This window comes from Pristiophorus japonicus, chromosome 15 (genome assembly GCF_044704955.1).
Source record: "Pristiophorus japonicus isolate sPriJap1 chromosome 15, sPriJap1.hap1, whole genome shotgun sequence".
NCBI lineage: Eukaryota > Metazoa > Chordata > Chondrichthyes > Pristiophoridae > Pristiophorus > Pristiophorus japonicus.
Window position 1 is genome coordinate 1,711,786 of NC_091991.1, and position 16,854 is coordinate 1,728,639.

Genomic DNA, 16,854 nt, shown 5'->3' on the forward strand with positions numbered 1-16,854 from the left:
ACTGCCTTTTATTTCTGCAGCCCATTAATTTTAGGGAGTTGAGAACTATGCATTGTGCATTCCTGATTTGTCGTGATGCGCTCTCGGTGAGAACCAGTCCTGACTGGGAGCAGGGAATCGGCCTTAATGTGAAAGGGGCCTGGGGTGATTATGCCTCCGATTTGTTTTTTCTTCCCATGGAAGTGCACGGCTCCACTCAATGCCTACCAGAATGGTGCACGAGATGCAATGGTGCATTTGGGGAGTTCGAACAAGGCAAGGGAATACACATTAAATGTATGACACTGAAAAGTGTAGAGGAACTAAGGGACCTTGGAGTGCAGGTCCAGAAATCCCTGAAAGTAGCAGGCCAGATAGATAAGGTGGTTAAGAAGGCATATGGAATACTTGCCTTTATTAGTCGAGGCATGGACTACAAGAGCAGGGAGGTTATGCTTGAACTGTATAAAACACTGGTTAGGCCGCAGCTGGAGCACCACATTACAGTAAAGATGTGATTGCATTGGAAAGGGTGCAGAGGAGATTTACAAGCCTGGACTGGAGAATTTTGGCTATGAGGAAAGACTGGAGATGCTGCGTCTGTTTTCTTTGGAACAGAGGAGGCTGAGGGGAGACCTGATTGAGGTGTATAAAATTATGAGGGGCCTGGATAGAGTGGATAGGGAGGACCTGGTTTCCTTGGCAGAGGGGTCAACAACTAGGGGGGATAGATTTAAAGTAATTGGGGGGAGGTTTAGAGGGGATTTGAGGGGAAATTTCTTCACCCAGAGGGTGGTGGGGGTCTGGAACTCACTGTCTGAAAGGGTGGTAGAGGAAGAAACCCTCACCACATTTAAAAAGTACCTGGATGTGCACCTGAAGTGCCGTAACCTGCAGGGCTACGGACCGAGAGCTGGAAAGTGGGATTAGGCTGGGTAGCTCTTGGTCGGCCGGCGTGGACACGATCGGCCGAAATGGCTTCCTTCCATGCTGTAAATTTCTATGTTTCTAAGATTCTATGATTAAGGGGTCGATTTTCCAGTCTTTTGTGCTCTGTTTTTTGCCCCTGAGGGGCGACAATGGCAGCGGTGAGGCCTTCTGGGTGGGCGGTCAGCCTCCAGCGCCCTGCGGGCATTTTTGGGGCCAGGTTTAGCGGCGGTGAGGAGTAGCACTGCCCGGGAGAACTGCGCCCGGTGTGCAATGTCCCTGGTCGCGACATCTGCGCACTTTTTAACTCCCGCCCGACCCGCAGCGCGCCGCCTGCTCCATGACAACATGCAGGCCGCGATCCTGACCAATGGATCCACCACAGACCCAATCCACATCCAGACCGGGGTCAAGCAGGGCTGCATCATCGCGCCAACCCTCTTCTCGATCTTCCTCGCTGCAATGCTCCACCTCACTCTCAACAAGGACCCGCTGGAGTGGAACTAAACTATAGAACCAGTGGAAACCTATTCAACCTCCAGGCCAGATCCAAGGCCGTCCCATCCTCTGTCATTGAACTACAGTACGCGGACAACGCTTGCATCTGCGCACATTCAGAGGCTGAACTTCAAGTCATAGTCAACATCTTCACTGAAGCATATGAAAGCATAGGCCTTACACTAAACATCCGTAAGACAAAGGTCCTCCACCAACCTGACCCCGCCACACAGCACTGCCCACCGGTCATCAAGATCCACGGCGTGGCCTTGGGCAACGTGGATCACTTACCATACCTCAGGAGCCTACTATCAGCAAGGGCAGACATCGACGACGAGGTCCAACACCACCTCCAGTGTGCCAGTGCAGCCTTCGGTTGCCTGAGGAAGAGTGTTCGAAGGTCAGGACCTCAAATCTGGCACCAAACTTATGGTCTACAGGGCTGTAGTGATAACCTCTCTCCTGTATGGCTCAGAGACGTGGACCAAATACAGTAGACACCTCAGATTGCTGGATAAATATCACCAACTATGTCTCCGCAAGATCCTGCAAATCCCCTGGGAAGATAGATGCACCAACGTTAGTGTCCTCGATCAGGCCACATCCCCAGCATCGAAGCACTGACCACACTCGACCAGCTCCGTTGAGCGGGCCACATTGTCCGCATGCCCGACACAAGACTCCCAAAGCAAGCGCTCTACTCAGAACTCCTGAACGGCAAGCAATCCCCAGGTGGTCAGAGGAAACGTTACAAGGACACCATCAAAGCCTCCTTGATAAAATGCAACATCCCCACCGACACCTGGGAATCCCTGGCCAAAGACTGCCCTAAGTGGAGGAAGAGCATCTGGGAGGGCGCTGAGCACCTTGAGTCTCATCGCCGAGAGCATGCAGAAACCAAGCGCAGGCAGCGGAAGGAGCGTGCGACAAACCAGACTCCCCACCCACCCTTTCCTCCAACCACTGTCTGTCCCACCTGTGACAGAGACTGTGGTTCCCGTATTGGACTGTTCAGTCACCTGAGAACTCACTTTTAGAGTGGAAGCAAGTCTTCCTCGGTTTCGAGGGACTGTCTATGATGATGATGATTGTTTGCCTAATTAAGCCTCGGCAAGCTCCTTTAAACTTTACAAAGGAGGATAAGGACACTTGAATGTCAATCAGTATCCTTAGGGCACTTCTCCTGTGTTGTTCAACTCCGAAATGTTGAAGGATTTATTTGAAATAATTAGCTTTCATCTGGGGCATTTGAATTCAGAATGATTAGCATGTACTTTGGAGAAATGAGACATTCTGCGCTTGACTAACCTAATAGCCATATCATTTAATCTTGATAATTGAACAGTTAAGCAATTCAAAAATAATTATTGTTGGAGTATTAATTTGTACATCATTATAGCAAACCGATGAAAATGCTCTCTAATCACAGGCTTCCGGAGATTATGAACAGTTTCAACTCTACAATAGCTTTTATAGGTATTCAGAAAAAGCAGTACCTGTCGGAACTTTCCTTTAGAATGTATATTTGAATTTTCATCTCAGTATATGGGGCTAGACTTTCACCCATTGTCAGCGGATTTCTCGGCGGTATGGCTGTGTTTTGATGAAAAACCACCCGGCGAAACTTTCCTCTTTATTTTTTGAAGAGTTCCGCCCACATTTTGAAAAGACCGCGGTGGAGCAAACCACCCACGTGCACCGCCGAGGAAACCGCCAGGATCTAAGTTTGGCCTCAGTGGGGACCCGTACGCACCGCCGAGGAAACTGGCCACGGAAAGCTGCTGGAAACAGGGTGGTCGGTGAGTACCCTGCAAAGAAAGGTAAGTTAAAGCTTTTTTAAAATTATTTTAAAAATTCTAAAAACGGTAATTACGTCAAAAAGTGTCTTGAGAATGTTTTATAACTTTTTATTTTTTGTTTAAGTGAAAATTTTTTTTTTGAGTTTTCCCCCCTCCCTAGGCCCAACCGCAGCCTCAGACTATATTTTATGTATGTACCGTCCATTCCGGTAAGAACCGCCCGTTTCACCTAGTTTCATTTTAACCACCGAGAAACCGCCGAGAATATTGGTGCAAGATCCATTTTCTCACCGGGCGAAATTTTCATAGAAACATAGAAACTAGGTGCAGGAGTGGGCCATTCGGCCCTTCGAGCCTGCACCGCCATTCAATGAGATCATGGCTGAACATGCAACTTCAGTACCCCATTCCTGCTTTCTCACCATACCCTTTGATACCCCTAGTAGTAAGGACTACATCTAACCCCTTTTTGAATATATTTAGTGAATTGGCCTCAGCAACTTTCTGTGGTAGAGAATTCCACAGGTTCACCACTCTCTGGGTGAAGAAGTTTCTCCTCATCTCGGTCCTAAATGGCTTACCCCTTATCCTTAGACTGTGACCCCTGGTTCTGGACTTCCCCAGTGTTAGTGGTGTTTTGGCAATTGGGTGTTGAGGGGCTCAGGGAAAGTCTAGCCCCAGGACACTGATTGGGGAAAATACAAACACACCCCATGTCTTAACGTTTGCACAATAAAATGAGACTGGTTGTCAACGCTAAAGATTACACTGGCGTTATTTTGCCAGAAGGTATGACGGGAAATGCCTTTCACACATGTGAACGGGGTAAGTTTAACATCTAGTGCTGGTTGAAATACGGGCGATAGCGAAATGAACTGGAAAAGAACATCGTACGAGGTGTAAAACAGGCTGCCGATACACTAGGGAAGAGAAAATCAGCCAGCGTTCCTATTCCTGATCGCCATCGCGACATCTCTACAGGAAGTGCTTGCCTATCTGAATGTTGGGTGAGTACAGGATTGGACTCAACTGTGAGTATGTCCCCCTTCAGTTGAATAGCCCGCTAACACTCAAAGTTCAAGCTCTCACGCTAATAACAGTCAGTTGTCACAAGAGGAAAAGGTGAGTTCCTGGCAACCATATCCCACGAAGGAGTGCTTTCCGGAAACAACGAGAGAAAATCAGCCCAAATGGAGAAAAACACAGGACATGTGCTGATCTTCTGAATTTACACCCCCAATTTTCAATCTGCACTTCTGATAGGGCATATCCTCTGCTAGGTGTATGCAGAAAATAAGCCTATATATATATATATATAGAGCGAGAGAGAGAGAGAGCGAGAAAGAAACCAAGGTGAAGAGCCAAGACTCATACAGAACATCATTAATGTTTAAGAATGTAAAATATAAGATGAAGTAAATTAGGGAGTGATGATTAAACAATGTCAAACTTGTGGTTTGAGTGTCAGCTGTGGCTCAGTGGGTAGTGTGTATCTGTAAAGCATGCACTCCCATGTTTCTCTGGAAGATCGCTGCAGCCGACCAAATTCCAAACGTGCATCTTTTGTAGATGAACAGTCCCTTGTGCGTGTTGATGCAGGTGAGGCCCTTCGAAGACTCCTCCAGCTCCTGCGTCATGTAGGCCGAAGTCAGGTCAAGCTTGGTCTTGCCTCCTGCCAGCGTCGCAAATAGGTCGTCTGCTTTCGGTAGCGGGTATTGGTCCTGTAGCGAGAAACGATTAATAGTTACTTTATAATTGCCGCAAATCCTAACCGTGCCATCACTTTTGAGTACTGGAACAATCGGGCTGACCCACTCACTGAATTCCATTGGGGAGATGATGCCCTCGCGTTGCAGCCTGTCCAGCTCGATTTCCACTTTCTCCCTCATCATATGAGGTACCGCTCGCGCCTTGTGGTGAATGGGTCGTGCCTCTGGGATCAAATGGATCCGCACCTTTGCCCCAGAAAAGTTTCCAATGTCTGGCTCAAAAAGGGAAGGAAATTTGTTAAGAACCTGGGTCAGTGTCCAGTTCCATGGCTACGGGTAAGCCATTCAATTTTACGTTTAGCATTATAGGTGGACATTTCGTCGAAAATGTATGCACCCCGTGTACTTCAGCATCTGCCTCCTCTCTCTGAGGCTCGAAATTGCTTTGATCCACCATGGACCGATCTTCCTCTGCTACGTAGTGGTTAGCAGGTTTTGCAGAGCTTGCAGCTCATCTGAAGCTCGTTGGAGGTGCCCTATTGTTCCACAGCTCTTGCAAACATACCCTTTGAAACCGCATGAATAGGCTGAATGGAAGCCTCCACAACGTCAACAAGGTGTGAGTTGCGGACTCTGAGTCATCTGGGTCACCTGAGGCCTGCTGGCAGTTGCAGACTCATGGGTTCTGCCCTGTACATTTCTGCTCCCAAACATAGTTCCAGTTAATTTATGAAAATTGCTAGCACTTGTGTGCTGAGAGATTTGTTTGGTGTTATCACTGGTGGACATAAACGCCAGTGCTATTGCAATGGCCTTACTGAGGGTCGGTGTCTCTACAGTCAAAGGTTTTCGTAGGATGGTCTCGTGGCCAATGCCCAGTACAAAAAAGTCTCTTGAGCATTTGCTCCAGGTAGCCATCAAACTCACATTGTCCTGCAAGTCGCCTTAGCTCGGTGACTTAGCTCACCACTTCCTGACCTTCAGATCACTGGTACATATAGAACCGATACCTCGCCATCAGCATGCTCTCCCTCGGGTTAAGATGCTCCCGAACCAGTGTACATAGCTCCTCATACTACTTATCTGTGGGTTTCACCGGAGCCAGAAGATTCTTCATGAGGCTGTAGGTCGGTGCCCCGCAGACCGTGAGGAGGACCGCTCTCCTTTTTGAAGCGCTTCCTTCTCCGTCCAGCTCGTTGGCTACAAAGTACTGGTCTAACCGTTCAACATAGGCTTCCCAGTCCTCACCCTCCGATAACTTCTCCAGGATGCCCACAGTTTGCTGCATCTTTGCGTTGGATTTGTATATTCATCGCCAGTTATTGTATTCCTAACACACATGAGGCTGCACACAGAGAGGTTAAAGTAACAGTGACCTCAGTCTTTATTAAGACACTCCAGCGTGAGTAACAGGCCTTAGGGGCCGGCTTATATACAGTGCTCCCAAGGGAAGCTGGGATCCCTTGGGACTTCAGGGGATGCGCTCCCTGGTGATGGAACATGGGAGTGCATGCTTTACAGATACACAACATGGAGAGCCTACTCAAGTCAGGACCACGCACGGTGGTTTTTCAGGACGACATATTGGTCACGGGTCGGGACACCGTCGAGCACCTACAAAACCTGGAGGAGGCCCTCCAGCAACTGGATTGCGAAGGGCTGCGGCTGAAGAGGTCAAAATGCGACTTCATGGCAACAGAAGTGGAGTTTTTGGGGAGAAAGATCGCGACGGACGGCATTCGGCCCACAGACGCCAAGACAGAGGCTATCAGGAACGTGCCCAGGCCACAGAACGTCACGGAGCTGCAGGCATTCCTGGGACTCCTGAACTATTTTGGTAACTTCCTACTGGGGTTAAGCACCCTCTTAGAGCCCCTACATGTGTTATTGCGTAAAGGTGAGAACTGGGTATGGGGGAAAAAACAAGTAATTGCTTTTGAGAAAGCCAGAAACATTTTATGCTCCAACAAGCTGCTTGTATTGTATAACCCGTGTAAAAGACTTGTGCTAGCATGTGACGCATTGTCGTACGGAGTCGGGTGTGTATTACAACAAGCTAACATTGTGGGGAAGTTGCAACCTGTCGCCTATGCTTCCAGGAGCTTGTCTAAGGCTGAGAGGACCTACAGCATGATTGAGAAAGAGGCATTAGAGTGTATGTTCGGGGTAAAGAAAATGCATCAGTACCTGTTTGGCCTCAAATTTGAGCTGGAAACCGATCACAAGCCCCTCCCATCCCTGTTCGCTGAAAACAAGGGGATAAATACTAATGCCTCAGCTCGCATACAAAGGCACTCGCTCTATCAGCGTATAACTATACCATCCGCCACAGGCCAGACACCGAGAACTGTGCGGATGCTCTCAGTCGGCTACCATTGCCCACCACGGGGGTGGAAATGGCGCAGCCTGCAAACTTGTTGATGGTGGCGCAGCCCGCAGACTTGTTGATGGTCATGGAAGCATTTGAAAATAATAAATCACCTGTCACAGCCTGTCAGATTAGAACTTGGACCAGCCAAGATCCTCTGCTGTCCCTAGTAAAAATCTGTGTACTGCATGGGAGCTGGGCCAGCATCCTCATTGAAATGCAAGAGCTAATCAAGCCGTTCCAGCGGCGAAAGGACGAGCTGTCCATTCAGGCAGACTGCCTGTTGTGGGGTAACCGCGTAGTACTACCCAAAAAGGGCAGGGAGACGTTCATCTCGGATCTCCACAGCACACACCAGTGTATAGTAATGATGAAAGCGATAGCCAGATCCCACGTGTGGTGGCCCGGTATCGACTCTGACTTAGAATCCTGTGTACGGCAATGCAGCGTGTGTGCTCAGTTGAGCAACGCGCCCAGAGAGGCACCACTAAGTTTGTGGTCCTGGCCCTCCAGACCATGGTCGAGGATCCATGTCGACTATGCGGGCCCGTTTCTCGGTAAAATGTTTCTGGTAGTAGTGGATGCTTTTTCAAAATGGATTGAATGTGAAATAATGTCGGGAAGCACCGCCACCACCACCATTGAAAGCCTGAGGGCCATGTTTGCCACCCACGGCCTGCCTGACACACTGGTCAGTGACAACAGGCCATGTTTCACCAGTGCCGAATTTAAAGAATTCATGAACCGCAATGGGATCAAACATGTCACCTCGGCCCCGTTTAAACCAGCCTCCAATAGGCAGGCAGAGCAGGCAGTACAAACAATCAAACAGAGCCTTAAAAGAGTCACAGAAGGCTCACTCCAAACCTGCCTGTCCCGAGTACTGCTCAGCTACTGCACGAGACCCCACTCGCTCACAAGGATGCCCCCGGCTGAGCTACTCATGAAAAGGACACTTAAAACCAGACTCTCACTGGTTCACCCCAACCTGCATGATCAGGTAGAGAGCAGGCGGCACAACAAAATGTAAACGATGGTCGCGTCATTGTGTCACGGGAAATTGATCTGAATGACCCTGTGTATGTGCTAAACTATGGACATAGTCCCAAGTGGATCGCGGGCACGATGATAGCTAAAGAAGGGAGTAGGGTGTTTGTCGTCAAACGAGACAATGGACAAATTTGCAGAAAGCACCTGGACCAAACGAGGCTGCGGTTCACAGACTGCCCTGAACAACCCACAGCAGACACCACCTTTTTCGAGCCCACAACACACACCCAAAGGATCAACGACACCACGCCGGACCAGGAAATTTAACCCATCACGCCCAACAGCCCAGCAAGGCCAGGCTCACCCAGCAGCCCTGCAGGGCCAACAACACGCCAGCCCAGCGAGGGCACAGCCAACACACCAGAACAGACATTTGTACCGAGGCGGTCCACCAGGGAAAGAAAGGCTCCCGACCGCCTCACCTTGTAAATAGTTTTCACTTTGACTTTGGAGGGAAGTGATGTTGTGTATCTGTAAAGCATGCACTCCCATGTTCCGCCACCAGGGAGTGCATCCCCTGAAGTCCCAAGGGATCCCAGCATCCCTTGGGAGCACTGTATATAAGCCGGCCCCTAAGGCCTGTTCCTCACTCTGGAGTGTCTTATTAAAGACTGAGGTCACTGTTACTTTAACCTCCCTGTGTGCAGTCTCATCGGTGTTAGGAACACAACAGGTAGCACACTCGCCTCTGCGTCAGAATGTTGTGGGTTTAAGACTGAAATCTAGGCTAACACTGCAGTGCTGAGGGAGTGCTGCACTGTCGGAGGTGCCGTCTTTCAGATGAGACGTTAAACCGAGGCCCCGTCTGCTCTCAGGAGGATGTAAAAGATCACACGGCACTATTTTGAAGAAGAGCAGGGGATTAATCCCCGGTGTCCTGGGCAATATTTATCCCTCAATCAACATCACTAAAACAGATTATCTGGTCATTATCACATTGCTGTGTGTGGGAGCTTGCTGTGTGCAAATTGCCTGCTGCGTTTCCCACATTACAACAGTGACTACACTCCAAAAGTACTTCATTGGCTGTAAAGTGCTTTGAGACATCTGGTGGCCATTAAAGGAGCTATATAAATGCAAGTCTTTCTTTCTTTGAAAGCCTATAGATCCTAGACAGACAGAAAGACAGGGAGGTAAGGAGTTTCACAGTTTTGAGGTCCAGGGGAAAGAATGAGTTCGAAGGGATGGTTCCACGATCCTACACTCCCAAAGGGCTCACAGAAAGATTGAAAAACAGTACAATACTGTAGCATTGAGTTTCCAACCCATGATCCCTGCAAAAGCAGCTGATTGCTGGGAGCATGAAATCACCCCCGGGATCATACCAACACAGTGAGGATGTGGAGTGTAAGATGGTGGCATTTGCAATTTAGAGGAATGTGAGAAGAAAATTCTGAGTACCACTGACTATAATAATGTAAATAAGATTGTGGAAGACTGACTGAAGGCTGGAACTGAGTAGCATAGTGGTTACGTTACTGGACAGGTAATCCGGAGGTCACGCTTATTTGTACTGCAAAAATGGCCGCCATGCTCCACCCTTTGTCAATGATTGGTCCCCTTGGAGGATAAGCCACACCCTGAAGTTTCACTGGAATGTGTAACTGGAACCGCCCATCCCAAGGTCTCACTGACTTTGCAAATTGTAACTTGATCTACTTTGACTTCCTGAAGTGACAGGGGACAGAGTTCCCCAGAAGACAGCAAGGGCCAACCAAAGTGTCTTACCCCAGTTCAAGTACATCCTCCCCCCAAACCAAAATCCCGCCTTAGCCGACCCCCCCACCATAGACGGGGCATTGTGTGCGGATTGTTAACAGGTTTATTGGGTATGAAGTGAATAGTGACAGTGTCGTGACTTCTGGATATCATCCACTCCAACGATGTCCCTTATAGGGAGTTGGAAGAAGAATATGATCTGCCTTCCCTGAGTTCCCTCTCTCCCCTCTGATCCCCCCCACCCCGCGTCTCTCTCATCCCTAGTCTCTCTCCCTCTCTCCCAGTCTCCCCCACAATATCTATCTCTCTCTCCCCAAGCCTCTCTCCCCAGTCTCTCTCTTTCTTCCCCCCACCGTCCCCCCAAGCCTCACTTTCCCCCCCACCGTCCCCCCAAGCCTCACTTTCCCCCCCACCCCCCAGCCTCTTGCTCTCTCTCCCCCGCCCCCCCCAGCCTCTTTCTCTCTCCCCTTCAGTCTCTCACTCTCTCTCACTCTTCCCTAGCCTCTCTTCCCAGTCTCTCCCTCTCTCCCCCCCACCCCCCAAGTCTCCCTCTGCCCCCCCCAGCCTCTCTTCTCCCTCCCCCCCCCAGTCTCTCTCTCTCCCCCAGTCTCTCTCTCTCTCTCTCTCCCCCCAGCCTCTCTCTCTCCCCCAGCCTCTCTCTCTCCCCCAGGTTCTCTCCCCCCCAGTCTCTCTCCCTTCCCCCCAGTCTCTCTCTCTCCCCCAGTCTCTCTCTCCCTTTCTCCCAGTCTCTCTCTCCCTTTCTCCCAGTCTCTTCTCCGCCCGTCTCTCTCTCTCGCCCCCCTCACCCCCAGTCTCTCTATCTACCCCAGCCTAACTCCCTCCTCAGCCTCTCTCTCTGCCCCAGCCTCTCTCTCTCCTCACCCCCATCTATCTCTTCCCCCCCAGTCTCTCTCTCTCTTTCTCCCAGTCTCTCTCTCCCAGTCTCTCTCTCCCCTCCCAGTCTCTCTCGCTCCCCCCAGTCTCTTCCCCCCCCCCCCAGCCTCTCTCTCCCCCTAGCCTCTCTCTTTCTCTCCCAGTCTCTCTCCCTCCCCCCAGTCCCTCTCCCTCCCCCAAGTCTCTCTCTCCCCCCCAGTCTCCCAGTCTCTCTCCCCCCACCATTCTCTCTCTCTTTCCCCCAGTCTCTCTCCCCACCCCCAGTCTCTCTCTCCCCCAGTCTCTCTTTGCACCCCCAGTCTCTCTCTCCCCTCAGTCTCTCTCTCTCTCCCTTTCTCCCAGTCTCTCCCCCTCCCCATTCTCTCTCTTTCTCTCTCTTTCTCTCAGTCTCTCTCTACCCCCAGTCTCTCTCTCCCCCAGTCACTCTCTCTCTCTCCCCCCCCAGTCTCTCTCCCCCCCCAATCTCTCTCTCTCCCTCCCCCCAGTCTCTCTCTTTCTCCCCAGTCTCTCTCTCTCTCTCCCTGCCCCCAGTCTCTCTCTCTCTCCCCCCGTCTCTCTCTCTCCCCCTCAGTCTCTCTCTCCCTCCTTGTTTCCTACCCTTAAGCCAGTTTCTTATCCATTCTCAGAGTTTATCCTGAAACCACTGCAAGATTAATTACAAGCCTTTCATGTGAAATATCATCAAAAGCCTTTTGGAAGTGGATATAAACCACATCGTAGGGCTTATCATAGTCCACTTGAATGCCTCGTCCTCAAAGAAGTTGACGAGGTTGATCAAGCTTGATCTACCTCCTCTAAATCCATGTTACCTGCTGTTGTTAGCAAGGTTATTGTTGTGCAGGTGATCATCAGGGTTCACACCTGCTAATCGATTGCATTATTTTACATGGAGTGAAAGTAAGGCCAATGGCTCTGTAGTTGCTGGGTCTGTTTAGTCACCATTTGTTCTCCTTAGAGCAGAGAAGGTTAAGGGGAGATTTAATAGAGATGTTCAAAAATATGAAGAGTAAATAAGAGTAAATGTTTCCGTTAGCAGGAGGGTCGGTAACCAGAGGACACAGATTGAAGGTGATTGGCAAAAGAACCAGAGGGGGAGAATGATTTTACGCAGCGAGTTGTTATGATCTGGAACGCGCTGCCTGACAGGGTGGTGGAGGCAGGTTCAGTAATAACTATCAAAATGGGATTGGATACATACTCGAGGGCAATGGTGAAAGGGTAGGGGAGTGGGACTAATTGGATAACTACCAAACAGGCACGATGAGCTGAATGGCCTCTACCTGCGCTATGACTCTGGGTACTACATTAAATTAATTGCACATCCTCCGTGTACATTGGCTCTCTCACAGTGATTGTCAGTGCCTCACAGATCCCATTCCTAGTCTCTCTCAGTGCCCTGAAATAAATACCATCTAACTTTGGGGGTTTATTTGTTTTGAGTCCATTTAGCCTGTCTAAGACTTCCATCTCAACAGACTCCTTTATTGATCAGTGACCTCCCTTGCTCACCATTCCACATTATTCACTATCTTGCTGTTGATTCCACTTTGCATTTAATGGGCTAGAAATTCAGTTTTTGCCGATATCGATTTTCCCCGTTATTTTACAGAAAAAGTACCACCAAAAACTTCACCTTTTTTAAGGGGGTAAAATTGGCAACAAAAATACGCCCGAGGGTAAAAATCGGCGTTGCTCGAGGATTCGCGGTGGAAACCACGATTGTAAGTCCTGTCCCTCAGTACAGATTCACACGAGGCATGTAGTGAAGTCAAGGTCACTCTGGACCTGCACCTTTATTTCACAGCTCTGGAATGCTGCACTTGCCTGTGACCTGTTCTTATATACCTGTCTCTTGCAAGTGCACCCCTAGTGGTAAGGTATGCTGGTGGTAACAGGTCATATCTTATTACAGTCATGTATAGCATGTTAGGATACAGTTATATATAATAATGTAAGATATATGACATCAGGTCCAGAGTGACCTTGACTTCACTACATGCCTCTTGTGAATCTGTACTGAGGGGACAGGACTTTACAGTGGCGACGAGTTACGGGAATACAGAATCCACAGAATGGCGAACAACGGATCAGATGAAAAGTACAATGCGGGAGACAATTGGGAGGACTTTATAGAAAGGCTCCAGCAAAGCTTTGTAACCAAAGATTGGTTAGGCAACGATAAGGCAGACAAGAGAAGAGCCCATCTCTTGACCAGCTGTGGCTCGAAAACATACGCTTTAATGAAGGATCTGTTGGCACCCGGGAAACCAGCAAGCAAGTCTTTTGAAGAATTGAGCACACTGGTAAGAGACCACCTGAAGCCAGCGAGCAGCCTACACATGGCCAGACACAGGTTCTATAACTACAGATGCTGTGTGGGCCAGAGCATACCCGACTTTGTGGCGGAACTTCGGAGGTTGGCTAGTTTATGTGAGTTCTCCAATGAACTGAGGAGAGAAATGCTGAGAGACTTTTTCATTGAAGGAATAGGCCACGCAGGCATATTCCGAAAGCTCATAGAGACCAAGAACCTGACCTTAGAGGCATCAGCACTGGTTGCACAGACATTCTTGGTAGGGGGAGAAGAAACGAGGTTGATTTACAATGCAGGTACAACAACTAACGAAATATCAGAACAAGAAGTTCACAGCACTAAACAAGCTGCTACCCCCACACACAGACGAAACCGGGAGAACAGGCTCTCGACAGCAGGCAGAAGCCATCAAGGGCCACAGGAACGGCCGTTCACACCTCATCAACCCACAATGCAAGCAATCAACTACAAACTGAGAGAAGCTCAAGTGAGATCAGCCAGACGCAGCTCATTCTTTGGGAACACTTTGAACAATGGAACAGGTCTGTACTGGAGGTGTGGGGGTGGGCACTCGTCAAGGGGATGTCGATTTCAGCAGGCTGTTTGCAGAAATTGTGAAAATACACGGCATTTGGCCCGCATGTGCAAAAAAATGGCAGCTCGGCTGGTATACGAATCGGATGGGTCGGAAAGCGGACCAGAAGATGGTGGGGACAGTACCCGGGACACCGATGTACAGCGGGTCAACACGATCAATGGCCGCTGCTCCTACAACAGGACGCCTCCTATAATGATGAGGGTCCTACTCCACGGGATATCTGTCAACATGGAGCTGGATACAGGAGCGAGTCAATCTCTCATGGGCGCTCAACAATTTGAACAACTGTGGCCGCATAAAAGAGACAGACCAAAACTCACAAGGGTCGACACCAAACTAAGGACCTATACCAAAGAAATCATACCAGTCCTCGGCAGCGCCATGCTCTCTGTCACACACAAAGGGACAGTGAACAGACTTCCCCTGTGGATTGTCCCCGGAGACCCCCCAGCACTGCTGGAAATGGGATGATGTCCATGCCATGTCATTAGAGGAACGGACCTCCTGCTCAACAGTTATAAAGCGATTTGAACATCTCTTTCAGCTAGGTGTGGGCACTTTCAAAGGGGCCAAAGTCAAAATCTACATCACACAGGATGCTAGACCGGTCCATCACAAGGCCAGAGCTGTACCCTATGTGATGAGGGAAAAGATTGAACACGAACTAGACAGGCTTCTGCGGGAAGGCATTGTAGCAACTGTGGAATTTAGCGACTGGGCAAGTCCCATCGTCCTAGTCATGAAGCCTGATGGATCCGTACGAATCTGTGGGGACTACAAATATACCATAAACAGAGTCTCCCTACAGGACCAGTACCCGCTGCCCAGAGCGGAGGACTTATTAGCCACATTGGCTGGAGGTAAACTTTTCTCAAAATTAGACCTCACATCTGTGTATATGACACAAGAATTGACCGAGGAATCCAAGCTACTCACCACCATCAACACACATTGAGGCCTTTTCATGTACAATCGATGCCCATTCGGCATCAGGTCGGCAGCTGCCATATTCCAGCGCAACATGGAGAGTCTGCTCAAGTCCATCCCGGGGACGGTTGTATTTCAAGACGACATACTTATCACGGGCAGGGACACCGACTCCCATCTCCGTAATTTGGAGGAAGTACTAAAGCGGTTGGATCGGGTAGGCCTATGAGTCAAGAAATCCAAGTGCCTGTTTCTCGCACCTGAGGTTGAATTTTTGGGCAGAAGGATTGCCGCTGATGGAATCTGCCCAACAGAGTCCAAAACAGAAGCAATTCGCCTGGAACCCAGGCCCCGGAATGTCTCAGAACTGCGCGCCTTTCTCGGGCTACTTAATTACTTTGGGAACTTTATGCAGAACTTAAGCATGCTGCTGGAGCCTCTCCATGTGCTACTCAGGAAGGGGTGCGATTGGTATTGGAGGGACGCCCAGGATCGCGCCTTCAATAAGGCACGCAACCTTCTGTGTTCCAACAGTGTTTTGACTTTCTTTGATCCAGGTAAAAAGCTAGTTCTCACATGTGAAGTGTCAGTGTATGGGGTCGGGTGCGTTTTGCAACATATCAATAGTGCAGGCAAATTACAACCCATAGCTTATGCCTCCAGGTCACTTTCGCGGGCGGAGCGCGGGTACGGAATGGTAGAGAAAGAGGCGCTCGCATGCGTGTACGGTGTCAAAAAGATGCGCCAATACCTTTTCGGGGCCAAGTTCACATTAGAAACTGACCACAAGCCCCTCACATCCCTCCTATCCGAGAGCAAGGCAATAAACGCCAACGCCTCGGCGCGAATTCAACGGCGGGCACTCATGCTGGCGTCCTACGACTATACCACAAGGCACAGACCAGGCACAGACAACTGTGCCGACGCGCTCAGCAGGCTACCCCTGGCAACCACGGAAGGGTCTGACGAACAGGACTGTGAGATAGTCATGGCAATCAATGCCTTTGAGTCCACAGGTTCGCCCATGACGGCTCGCCAAATCAGAGCCTGGACGGCCAGCGACCCCACGTTATCCTTCGTAAAAAGATGTGTCCTAACCGGTGACTGGGCAGAGGCTCGCGATGCCTGCCCCGAGGAATTAAAACCCTTTCACAGGCGCATGCATGAGCTATCACTACAAGCAGACTGCCTGATGTGGGGCAGCCGAGTAGTCATGCCTCTGCGAGGCAGAGAGGCATTTGTCCGGGAGCTCCACCGCGAGCACCCAGGGATCGTTCTCATGAAGGGCATAGCCAGATCCCACATCTGGTGGCCTGGTATTGACGCGGACTTGGAGCTCTGCGTGGGAAGGTGCACCATTTGTGCCCAACTCAGCAATGCCCCCAGGGAGGCTCCACTGAGCCCCTGGCCCTGGCCTACCAAACCGTGATCGCGGGTGCACGTAGACTATGCGGGCCCATTCATGGGCAAAATGTTCCTTGTAGTTGTAGATGCATTTTCAAAGTGGATCGAATGCACCATTTTAAACTCGAGCACAACCTCCACCACTGTGGAGAGCCTCGCAACCATGTTTGCAATGCACAGAATCCCTGACATATTGGTCAGTGACAATGGTCCGTGCTTCACCAGCGCAGAATTCCAAGACTTTATAATTGACCATGACATAAATCACGTCAAGACGGCACATAGAAACATCGAAAATAGGTGCAGGAGTAGGCCATTCGGCCCTTCGAGCCTGCACCACCATTCAATGAGTTCATGGCTGAACATGCAACTTCAGTACCCCATTCCTGCTTTCTCGCCATACCCCTTGATCCCCCTAGTAGTAAGGACTACATCTAACTCCTTTTTGAATATATTTAGTGAATTGGCCTCAACAACTTTCTGTGGTAGAGAATTCCACAGGTTCACCACTCTCTGGGTGAAGAAGTTTCTCCTCATCTCGGTCCTAAATGGCTTACCCCTTATCCTTAGACTGTGACCCCTGGTTCTGGACTTCCCCAACATCGGGAACATTCTTCCTGCATCTAACCTGTCTAAACCCGTCAGAATTTTAAACGTTTCTTTGAGAT

At 49.8% G+C, this 16,854-nt stretch overlaps 1 protein-coding gene across 1 annotated transcript in view; it reads left to right on the top strand.

Moving 5' to 3' along the window:
• Positions 1-3,218, top strand: part of LOC139280557 (putative tetratricopeptide repeat protein 41) — a 107,069-nt gene extending 103,851 nt beyond the window's left edge. The window contains exon 16 of the mRNA XM_070900051.1: positions 3,051-3,218. Within this exon, the coding sequence (XP_070756152.1) occupies positions 3,051-3,069 (19 nt within the window). The 3' untranslated portion in view covers positions 3,070-3,218. The remainder of the gene's footprint in view (positions 1-3,050) is intronic.
• The last annotated feature ends 13,636 nt before the right edge of the window (positions 3,219-16,854 follow it).